This window comes from Eutrigla gurnardus, assembly GCF_963514095.1.
Source record: "Eutrigla gurnardus genome assembly, chromosome: 2".
Classification (NCBI taxonomy): domain Eukaryota; kingdom Metazoa; phylum Chordata; class Actinopteri; order Perciformes; family Triglidae; genus Eutrigla; species Eutrigla gurnardus.
Genome location: NC_139916.1, coordinates 15990402 through 16002337, shown reverse-complemented (window position 1 = coordinate 16002337; position 11936 = coordinate 15990402). Strand labels below are relative to the sequence as shown.

The window sequence follows — 11936 nt, the reverse complement described above, 5'->3', positions numbered from 1 at the left end:
CTGAATCACATTCTTGACTGTATTTGTTCTAAGTGCTGCTGTTTGGTATCTGTTCTGTTGAATACAGTCATTTAAAAAATACCGTGGTCTTCTTTCTGTGATTCTGGTATTCATTGTTGTAAGTGTTATATTAGTATCATCTTATATTATATGTGTTAGTGAGGTCGTGTGAGGAAGCCATGTTGTCGGCAGAGGAAATTTGTGGTTTGGCGGCTCAAAATAACGGGCTTGTTGATCGTTATGCATCTCCCACTTTACAGTGATTGACCTGCACATTGTGAAAGGGAAGAACTGACAGAGGATGGATAAAGGTTTGGTAAATCAGTTTTGTCTATTGTACTTCTTTACCTATACATCCTGTTCAAAATGGTGTTGATATTTTGCAGCCAGCTGCTGTGCAACACATACAATGTCTTTTACAGAAGCTCTTCAACCGCATTTTTTAACACTTGCAGGTTCATATGATCCACATATCACTTGCATTTACTGTTTGCGGCCAGAAGAGCGCAGCACTTCCTCCAACTTCAGGAAAACAAATTACACGCATACATACACATGCATACTTGCCTGTGGATGTGTGTGTGCGTCCACACAAACATCCACAGGCTTGTCAAATTATGTCCCGGGTACGAAGAATCAAGTTTGCCTTTGAAATCAATACATGATATGATTACTATACCCATATATGTGGTGAAATACTACGACCAGCACGTTTTCTGTGGGTGACGATGCCCTCCATATTCTTCTACTGAACAATTTTGATCCTGGTTGTTGGGCTAACAATGCTGTCTAAATCAGAATCAGAAAAACATATATTCATAGTAGATTGTTGCAAACGGTAGATTGTTACACTAATTGCACATTTAAAAACGACAAACTGCATTTGGGCTCACATTTTGTCCAGCAAGATCAAAGTCTTGCGTCATTCTGACTGGTTGAAACATTATCACAAAATAACGAGACGTGTGTAACAACTTTTTAATTTGTAGCACAGAAAAAGTATAAAAATAGTACATAGTACTCATTCACTATTCAATCACTTCAGATCACAGCACATAATCAGCCGAAGGTTTTGCATGCACACATCAGCTAAGCCTTACTGAGTACAAAGCATTCACATTTTAATATCTGTGGCTCTGAATGAAAGATGTGAAGCAATTAGGCATAAACGGTGAAATTTCTTAAGCATTTGAAAAGAAAAGCACAACAAAACAGGTTGCATTCACAGAACATTTCTGACAAAAGTAACAGAACTGTTAATACTTTTATTTTCCAATAATGACATTTCTGTAGCCCTTGACGTGACACAGCTTGTTGCTGTCGAAGTCGACCACCAGCTTTCTCAGCCCAGAGTGGGTGGGAGTGAAGTAAATTTTCACCTTGGCATCTTCCCCGGGTCCCACTGAGGAGCCCAGCCTGTTAGATAAATATTTAAATATTAACACACTAGAAAGAATGTATCTGTTCTGATAGCATAAATATTTAAATGATAGATTACCACTGATACCAAACTCAGGACAGTTTTGACTATTTAAGGAGGCCTTGCGAATGGAGCTGCATTGGACTAAAGGACTAAAGCTAAAAAAAGAAGTATGCTTCTTTCATTCTTTACTCTTTTTTTAACAGAGCTTTGGCCAAATAATAGCACTGACTTTGAAAATGCCTCATGCAGACAGATCATTCATGCGGTCAGTATTTAAATCATTGGCTTCTCCTTACTTAACTACCTGAATGAGATCAACATTTACACATAAAGAAAAGATAAATCATAAAGAGATTGTCTGATCAGCTGGTTATCTTTGTGTGTAAAGAACGATAATTTCTGTAGGCAAGGAGGGACTCATACAACCTCTCAGAGATGACGTTTCCTCCGGTCAGGTTGGCCCCCTCAATGCTGAAGCAGCAGCTCTCCAGTGGCTCTGGAAGAGGGTTGTGGAGGGTGATCTCTGCAGCCAGCTTCCGATTCTCCTTCGGTTCACCCAGGATCTGCAGAGCACAATGACACCCAATTGTTAGTCTATGAAAATCACACATTCTATACGATACAGTTTGGTTTTGGGCAAGCTTTGTTAATATTGTACGTACCATGTTCCAATACTGTAATCCTGTACTGACGTGGTATGGTAGAGCTGGTATGGTATGGTAGAGCTGGTATGGTATGGTATGGTATGGTTTATTATGGTATGGTATGGTATGGTATGGTATGGTAGAGCTAGTATGGTATGGTTTATTATGGTATGGCATGGTATGGTATGGTATGGTATGGTATGGTATGGTTTATTATGCTATGGTATGGTATGGTATGTTAGAGCTGGTATGGTTTATGGTATGGTATGGTATGGTATGGTATGGTATGGTATGGTATGGTATGGTATGGTATGGTATGTTAGAGCTGGTATGGTTTATGGTATGGTATGGTATGGTATGGTATGGTATGGTATGGTATGGTATGGTATGGTGTGGTATGGTATGGTATGGTATGGTATGTTAGAGCTGGTATGGTTTAAGGTATGGTATGGTATGGTATGGTATGATATGGTTTGGCTGAAAGATTTAAGATAATCCTCAGACATGGCCCTTTACAGGGTTTAGTAATTAACTGGCGATACCTTTTTTCACTTTATATCTCTTTCAGTGTGCACTTCATTGTACTCACTCTGACTTTGATTTCAGGATTGTCCAGCACAATGTTTCTCACTGCCAGCGTTGCATTTGTGTTGGAGTAGTCCATCAACAGAGCTGCCAGACGGATCAAGTTGTCCTCAGTGAGCAGGCCACCGTACTTAGTGTAGTTCAGCCTCAGTGGAACTCGCCTCTCTACAATCACACGTTACAATAAATTCAATACTGCCAGTAAAAAGTTGATCACCTCAAGCAGGAACATCCAAAACGTGATGACTTGACTCACCTGCTCCTGGTGAGAGTTCAACATTGAGCAGATCTTTAAAACCACAATTCTCCCCCAGAAACCCGTTGTAGGACACGGCGCAGGATCCAAACACCAGACGGCACTTCTTTTCGCTCTGCGTGTTGTTTGTTACCACGGCAAATACGTCGAAGTCGCAGCCCTTCCTCATGTCTGACGAGACCTTGATAGTGAGGTGCAGGCCGTGGTTTTCCTGCTGCTGGAGCCGCTTGTTTTGGTGGTTAGCCTTCTTGAAAGCTGCCCGCTCTTCAGCAGAGCCTTGGAAACGTGGAAGCAACAAAATCACACACTGACATTTTGTATTTATTAAACCCAACAAATTGCCTGTATAAGTAAAGGAGCTTAAACCTGACCTTCTTAAAACACCTCCTTTAAAGAGTAACACAACTACTGACAGGGAATGTAAGAATTTACACAGCGATGGACCTTGTTGTGACCTGCTGGTGTGCATATACTGTATGTTTGTATATAGTTGCACCAATACTGTTTATGGTAAGGACCAGCTCCAGTGATGTTCAGTACAGGATACCCAGCAGTGCTCTCTACCTTCGGAGTACTTGTAGAGATGAGTGATGTCCTCTCTGGCATCACTGCCAACACTCTTTGTGCTGATCTTCTGGCCCACCGCTGTAGTGCTGGTGACTTCGGATGTGCTGCCGTCTTTCCTCTTCATGATAGTGACGACATCAGCGTTGACCTCGGCAAAGACGAACGGCGCATCATACTTGAACGTGAGCTCGCCGTCCTTGATGGCCTTGACAGGGATGGGGCCGCAGCAGTACACTCCTAAGGAAAACAAAGATCCACCTCGGTGAGGAGTAGCCTCGGACAAAAGTGGCCGAATGGGTTTAGTGATGCCACGTTTGTTACCTTCACTTTTCTCCTGAGGTGTAGGGTCACTGGCCTGCCAGCCGTTAAAATCGGATTTGAAGTCGGGCCTGGTCATCCAGCTCTCCACCCAGCAGTGATAATTCCTACAGATACAATAAACCCCATCAGCTGCATCAGCTACACCTGACACACTTTCTGGACTTGTACCAAAACTGTAGATGACTTCACATGAGTGACACTATTTACATTACAAACTGTATGTTCAAATTGTAATCAATAATCAATCGGGCAGATGTTATAAACTACAGTATTGGGAAGTGAATGAGGAAAAATAGTGTTTTACTTATTCCTCAAGAAATCGTTATTTTATTTGCGGTCACATTTGAGATGTAGCACAGAATTAAACTCTTGATGATTTTATTCCTCCCACTTTAAATAATTAAAAAAAGTCTTGATAATCTCATAATTTTACATGCTCGATGTTATGTATCTTATTACACCTTCTTTTCTTCAGAATATTTACTGTGATGACATTTAATCTATGTTGATAAACAACCCTGCTGGCTACTGTAGCGTGACACACTGTGCATAATTCTTACCAAATCATTTCTCTGGACTTAATGAGTTCTCCGTTTTCGTTGATGAACCGTTCAATTACCAGGTCGCTGTTGTTGTCGTGGGCGGACAGGTAGTTGGTGACGACTCTGCAGGGGATGCCAATGGCTCTGGAAACTACCAGGGAACAAAAAACACTTACATGAGTTTTGTGAAAACATGAGGAGGAGCAAAATATTTATCATAAATGTGTGTTTTCATATATGGTGTTATATTGTGTCCGTTTGTGACGAATCAAGTCTGTTTCCCCGTGATAGGCCACCGAGCTCCACTGCGTCCTATCTTACTTGAACAGGCCACTGCAGCAAACACCCAGCACTGTCCGTAGCGAACGGGCTGACAGGCTTGTGTTTCCCAGTTGCGCAGAATCTCCACACTGCCCCTCCAAAACATGGGGCTGACGCCTCCTTCATAGCCATCTGTCCATTTTCCCAGCAACACCCCTTTGTCATCATTACAATTCACCTAAGAGGCAAAGGAAAGTACAAAAACATGTTTTTACATATAAAATTCAAGCTTTTATGTTTCATTTGAAATTACATCATTGGTATCTCACACACACATGCACACAAACCTATCTATATGTAAATAAAAAAGGATGGAGATATGAGAGGTGAATGAATTACCATAGCACTAAGCACTCTGGAAACATAGATGGGATTTCTCCTCCCTGAGCAGTCCTTGCCAGGATTTTTCAGACATTTCGGATTCATATCCAGAATCCTCAGACAGATGTCCAGGATTCCATTTTCAAACTGTACGGGTATACAAACATGTATTACTGCAGAGTAGTTGTTTGTCACTGATACAAGTATAGAGGTGGGAAAACAGTCAAGAGAGAGATCTACGGGTTAGACATGTCCTTTTCTAAACAACAAAAACAAGTGCAACACACAAAGCAAAGTAAATGTGTCACTGTGCAACGCTGTAAAGCTCAACAGCTGCACAATTAATGCACTGCTAAAGCCAGGCTAATCAAACTGTGTATCAAGTGTCATAGAACAGGCTCAAAATAATAACAGTTCATGAGACCCATACTGTCAGATAAAACTATCGCAGTAATTTATGTAACATCATGTCAAATGTTCAGAAATGACTGCCTGTTTGCAGTTATATAACTCATCATAAATCACATGATAAAGTGGGCTTTTCCTGTTATTTGAATAGGAGTGTTGCATACACTTCCCCGCGCTGTAAGTGCAAGGTGAAGTGGAGCAGCGTCTGTGTTGGTGTTGGTACCTGGCCAAAGTTCCAGGGAGTAGATATGGGATGTTTGTAGCTGCCTCGATAGATGATTCCATCCTGAGTTAAGACATACTCTGCCAAATGCTGCTCATTGTCCATATAAACTGCATCTCCTGGTGCCAAGAGACATCACAAACAATACAATGAATGTCCTTGTACATGTCACCCTATGTGGAACATGACTATAAAAGCATCCGTCTTCATTTAGTGGGGGAAAAAACTACATCATGTTCAAGTGTTGTCATGAAATTGTAAACTTCCACTTAATTTAATTTAGTCATTTAGGCAAATATACTTGCTCCCTTGCCAAGAGTTATAAGAGAGCAATGTCACTCATATCTGTCCATCGAATATTAAACTGCAGTCAGAAACTGGGTAGCTTAGCCTAGTAGAAAGACTGGAAGCAGGACTGCTCCTGAATAACCCACTCTGGAATGAAACAGCTAGTACTTTGTAGCCTAAAACAGCAACACGAGATCCCTCTGCACGACAGCTTGACGTATGATTTGTTTACACACCTGGGCACCAAGGATTAAAGAGCAGGATAAACTCAAGCCGCCCTGATCGGCCCAGGGTCAGGGTGTAGCGGCCAATGGGTGCATCAGGGGCAGAGCAGATAGACATGGCCACCATGTCGCCGGGGGGACTGGTGACAGCAGCGCTCCAGCGGGAAGTGTCGATGTTGGCAGACAGACCAAAGGAGGCCCTGGTGCCATACTGCTCAGAGGGTTGAGGGCCTAGAAGTAACAGAGACTATGGTTAGAGCCCTGAGATTACATGTGGGAACAAAGCCAAGGGAAATATATGTCTGGGGAATGGAAACTCCCAGGGTACATTTTTCCCAACATGGCCTAAATTTAGTTCAAATATCTCTGGAATCTTGTCCCATACATGGGCAGCGTGAGTGTGTAATGGCATCTAATCATGACCACAATAGTTTCAAGTCTCCTTGACTAACCTCAGTTCAGATTTAAATTTTGGAAAAATAATGAAATCTTAAAAAACTAAAAGTGTTCCCTTCAATCAACAGCAGGCCACTTCCTTCCCATTGGGTGGGATTAAGAGTCCTACTCCAATCTATTAAAATATACTTGACTTTTAAAGTTTGATAATGTTATCTATGATTATACACATGCTTTCCTGTTGGAAAGCAACACTTCCTCTTTTGGATTTGATGGCAAGTAACAGCTGTCTTATCGTACACTGCATGAGACGTTTATCCAAATATGAACTGAGGAAAAGACACAGATGGTTTCCAGTGTTCATAGGGTTGACAACAAATACATGAGCATACAGTATGTGGGCCTCCCAACAATAACAGCTAGGTCTATTAACACCCACAGAACAATGAGGGAGGAGCTGAGGTTAACCTTGGAGAAACTGACAGCTACTGTAAATGTGCCCATATCACTGAGTAATGAAGGGGAAAAGACTTCTTTTTCCTTTCCACAGATGGAACAGCTCCTTTGCCCTCCTCATCTCTGAAATCACAATAGCTTATAAAGAAAATAATGTCGGCAGAAACACACAGTGGGTTTCCAATGTGAGCCTTCCTGAATGACAGGAAAGTATTTGTTTTGGACATTCCTGCACTTTTTCAAATGTTTTTTTTTCCGCAAATGATGAACAGCAATAATAACAGAAACTTTGCATTCAGTTAAGCAAATTATGAGAAAATGCGTTGAGAAATATGTCAAAGTACAGCAGTAAAGAAGGAGTAGCACCTGTCTCTACGACGCAGTCGAGGGCGCTGGCTCCCGGTTGGTAGAGTCCAGAGCGAAGGTAGAGGCTGATTGCGAACGGTTGGCCTCTCCTCACGATCAGACGATCCACGCCGTTGAGATCCGTGCGATGGTCCATGTTGTTGAACTCACACTCCAGGTTCCAGCGTTCAATGTCCAGAGCTTAAAAGAAACCAGAGCATTTACAGTAAAAGGCATTGAAAAAGATAAATACACAAATAGAAGAGGCGTGTAATACATAATCTGAAATATACAATGTAGATTTCATTACTGAGAATAGGTACTATCCTTTTAACAACATGTAACAAATACAGCAACATTTTCTACAAAAGATGCATAAACTGCTACATAACAATTACAGGTTCTCTTTATATTGATTAAAATGTGTAGAACATAGTTGTTGGTACTCGTTAAGCACTATTCTTGGACCTTATTTCAATTTAAATTGTGTGCTTGTTTATGAAGCACTTTAAATGCCACAACATTGTCTTGATGAAGTGAAAGTTGTTAAACGTATAGCTGTGAATAGGTTGAGGGATATTTCAGAGAATTTACAAGGCCCAACAATTACAAATACCTTGTTTTATGGCAGACTTGTAGTGAATTAACCAGAATGCTGTGGTTAAGTACAGTCTGGATATCTTCATGTTGTGGCCATGAATGTGTTATTATTCATAGGGTCGCCCATAAAGTTGTAATAATTCGCAAATGTCATCAAGTGATTACTGATGTATTTAAATAGGAATAAACAGAAGATTGTGTCTGACAACTTTATAGTCGTCAGTGTATATATATATATATATATATATTTATTTATATATTAGTGGGCCAATAATGACGTTTTGAAATGATCGGCATCGGCCAATACTTACGCTCACTGTAGTGAAGTCCCACCACTGATCTATAACAGGTCTGTAGCGTCAGTGGGTCCCGCCCCCTAAAGCAATTTTTTTTGTGTCTCAATTGTTGTTATTATTCATTAAATTGTTGTATGTTATCAGATGCAAAAAAACAAACAAGGTTGTTTTTTTATCACGGAGCACAGAGATGCAAAGTCAAACATGATAACATCAAAAACATGATATCGGCCATTGAAAAACCCGTATTGGTCAACCACATATATATATATACTGTATATGGCAATGAAAGGTCATTTATGGTCAGATTTCGTTTCACAGGCCGTTCTGTATGGATTTAATAAGAGGCACAGACACAGACAGAGCGTCTCTCCTTGTAAATGTGCAAATACAACCACTCCTTCTCTCCAGGGCACCTTGTGACTCAGAGAATCCCACCCTTTGATTTCCCCCTCCACAATGCCTCCACAGACCTCCTGCCCCATGACATTTCATTTCTTTCAACCTCTCCAAATATAATATTGATCCTTGGCGCCGTGGAAACAGGTAGTGGAGTCAAGGCTGGATTCGGGTAAACAAAGACTCAGCTGCAAAGACGTCCTGCTGTTTTATATGAACTCTCTCATTCTTCAGTATTTCTCATTCCCCTGGTGTTTTACTGATCTTGACCTTGGCTCACTTCCTAATTGAAGACATGTTAGTGTAACCTAACTGGGTAAATGCCTTAAAGATGGCAATGCTATGTATTCTAGGACAGCTGGAAATTGTAGTCAGGGGATTATGAGGGCTTTGCGGGTTCCGCACACGCATTTAGCTTACATTTGATCTGTGCAAACATCAACTAGACATTCAACTCAATTAAATGTTATTTATAGTGTCATATCACAACAAAAGATATCTCAGGACACACATCGGGCAGGACTAGAACGCTCAGCATTGCAGCATTGCATTGGAGCACAGAAACTATTTAACAGTTTATTGTCGAACCACCTCACGAAAGAAATACTGTATCTCACTTGAGTTCAAGAAATTCACATTTTTCTTCTTTTTTTCCTTTGGAAGAGAGAATTTTTTTACTGTACTCATATCTCATTACAAGAGAGTCCAATAAAACAAAGCATTCAGCAGAATGTAAAAAAGTCTTGCCAAGATTAATAACGTGAATGTCTCAGCCACGAAAGCTGTAGAAATAAAACAGACTAAAGATGCAATGGGGAACTGACATCATGCTTTCTGTGGTGATTTGGGGCTGTTTTTGCAGTTACGTCTTTTATATGAAAGAACATTCGTTTGGATTTTTTTGCCAAGCCACAGTGCAACAGCATGTGTTTGGTATGTGGCGGTAGCAGAGTCATGTGTGATTTGAAGCTAAACTGAAGACATTGCATTGCAGCCTGCATGTTATTGTGTCAGGTTAAAACTTGTAGCAAATGTATAGGCAGAGAATCCACAGCCTTACCTCTGCCCTCCTCACTAACCTTTAATCTACACTTCAATCCCACTTTACCAAGCATGACCCACACCACACACAGAGGGACTCCTGAGCAGCACTAAATCCAGCATAAGCATCATGAGGAAATTCAAACAAGATCCAGCTAGTGTCAACTAGTCGCTGGTACAGTAAACACTATTTCAATCCTGGAAAAATAAATATGTGAATGGTGTTTTCAGTCTGGCAGGTAACACCCATGCTGACTTCAGAGCTCCGTCACAGACGTTTCAACTAACGCTTTGTAAACTTCCAACGGATGGAAAACAGGTGACACGGACTTATCAATGTGCTGTCTGTTATACCTGCAAGTTCACAACGGTATACGTTTTTCTCATATTTGTATGTAGCACGTCAATAGGCGTACGACTATTAAGATTAAATATAGCAAATGGTAAACTATTTTTTGTATCAGACCAGCTTGTTCCAGTTCACAGGGTTTAGTGTGTTAAATGAAAATGGTTTGCCTTTTCTGCCACAGAATGGCCGGCAGACCTCCTCTGATATTTATTGCATGCTACACATTTTACCTTCAAACACACAAATCAACCTTGAGAGATGATACTGAGCAAGCCTGCCTACATTCTTGTTTTGCACGTTTTAAATGCCTTCACACACTCTTTAAATGTAAACTATTTATAGGGTGGTGTGTGTGTGTGTGTGTTTGCTCTGTAGGTCTTGATAAAATAAATATCCCTGCAGCTTTGAAACCAGCTAACACAGGCTGCTGATATGTGCACACATTTACAGTTGTCCCTTTTTTCAGAGATGATTTAAAGTTGCATTAACACAAACATCCATAGAAGGAAATGTGGAGAGTACAGATCAAAGGACAATCCTGGTGGAGCTGATTATGTTACTGGAATCAACATTCACATGCATTTTTAACCCTCTAGCTCTAAACTAATACCCAACGATAACATGCAAACTTCTGCCAAGTTAATGATACAATGAGTCGTCGGGGTGACTTACCTTGAGCCATGACTGCTGCGCTGTTCTTTCACTAAACTGTCTTCAGTGAGTCTCCAGCTCAGAGGGAAATATTGTGCCCCTCCTCCTGGCGGTTATCTCGCTCTTATTTGTAGTCCCCCGGGGCTGATGGTGGGCGTGAGGCGACCCTTCACTAAACAGAACGCGCCCCTTCGCGCGTGCACTCACGCGCACGTCAGCGCACACGTAGCCTATAAGTAGTGTTATGAAATGCCATCCGGTGATAAATTGCAGACAATACGTCAGAACAGTTTTGTGCTCTTGCGTGTGTGTGTGTGTGTGTGTGTGTGTGTGTGTGTGTGTGTGTGTGTGTGTGTGTGTGTGTGTGTGTGTGTGTGTGTGTGCTCAGATGATGTTCTGACAGGAGGGAGGAAAACTCTATTAGACTATTCAGCTTTAAAGGCAGCAAAGTATGAAAGTACTGATATCAGCAGGTCAAGGGCAATTTTAATTTTAATTCAATTGTATTCATACAGCAACCAAATTACATATTTTTAGGCAGACAGTCGATCTTTGACTACATTACAGTTTTGTGAATTAGAGCAGCGTGTGATGAGGTATTGGCAGCCACCTCTGATTTACCCTCTTTTCCCAATCACCTGACAGCCGCACCCATCCACACACCTGATCCTCTTTTAGAAAAGAGGGAACGTCAGAGGACACAACACATTCATCCACACATGGCTGTTTTTTTGTAAACAATGTTTTTCTTAAATGTAACTTTTCCTGTTTCTCCTGTAAAACCTGTGTTCCAGCAGATTGTAAAAATGAGGTCAGGTAAACGTATACCTTTTTGACCATAGATGAATTGTTTAAACATATTTTGAATGTAAAACACTGTATTGTTGGGTTAATAACAGTTGAACCAGCACTATAATGTAATAGTTTCCCTGGCTTTTATAAAGCTTATCTAACAAGGTTAAAATGTAAGGTAACATTCTGCATTTTTTTATAATCAACAAAACCCATGAAAAACAATTAATTAGACTAATTAATCCTACTAACAAGCATTGTTTGTGTATCCAAAGTCTGTACCTTATTTACGAGCGCCACAGACGTCCAGTCTAATTAAAAACACACAGCTAAATTAGTGGGTGACATGTTCTATCACAATAACATGGGAGCTGTAGTTTATTAAAACCGACACAGCACCCTCCCACAATTATAAATACTGACTAGCGCTTATTAGAACACTGTAGAAAATAGTCTCCAATAAATGCAGTTTGAGTGGCATTTGCTGT

At 40.8% G+C, this 11936-nt stretch overlaps 1 protein-coding gene across 1 annotated transcript; it reads right to left on the bottom strand.

Annotated features, from left to right (window-relative positions):
• Window positions 1-961: 961 nt before the first annotated feature.
• On the bottom strand, window positions 962-10811 carry tgm2b (transglutaminase 2b). Its single transcript, XM_084031967.1, has 13 exons — window positions 10678-10811; window positions 7342-7521; window positions 6136-6354; window positions 5612-5730; window positions 4999-5127; window positions 4660-4837; window positions 4357-4489; window positions 3797-3900; window positions 3473-3712; window positions 2909-3184; window positions 2657-2817; window positions 1850-1986; window positions 962-1416 (listed from the first exon to the last, which is right to left on the bottom strand). Exons 1-13 carry the CDS (start codon window positions 10685-10687, stop codon window positions 1266-1268), a joined length of 2037 nt encoding a protein of 678 aa, XP_083888093.1. The 5' UTR covers window positions 10688-10811; the 3' UTR covers window positions 962-1265.
• Window positions 10812-11936: the final 1125 nt, after the last annotated feature.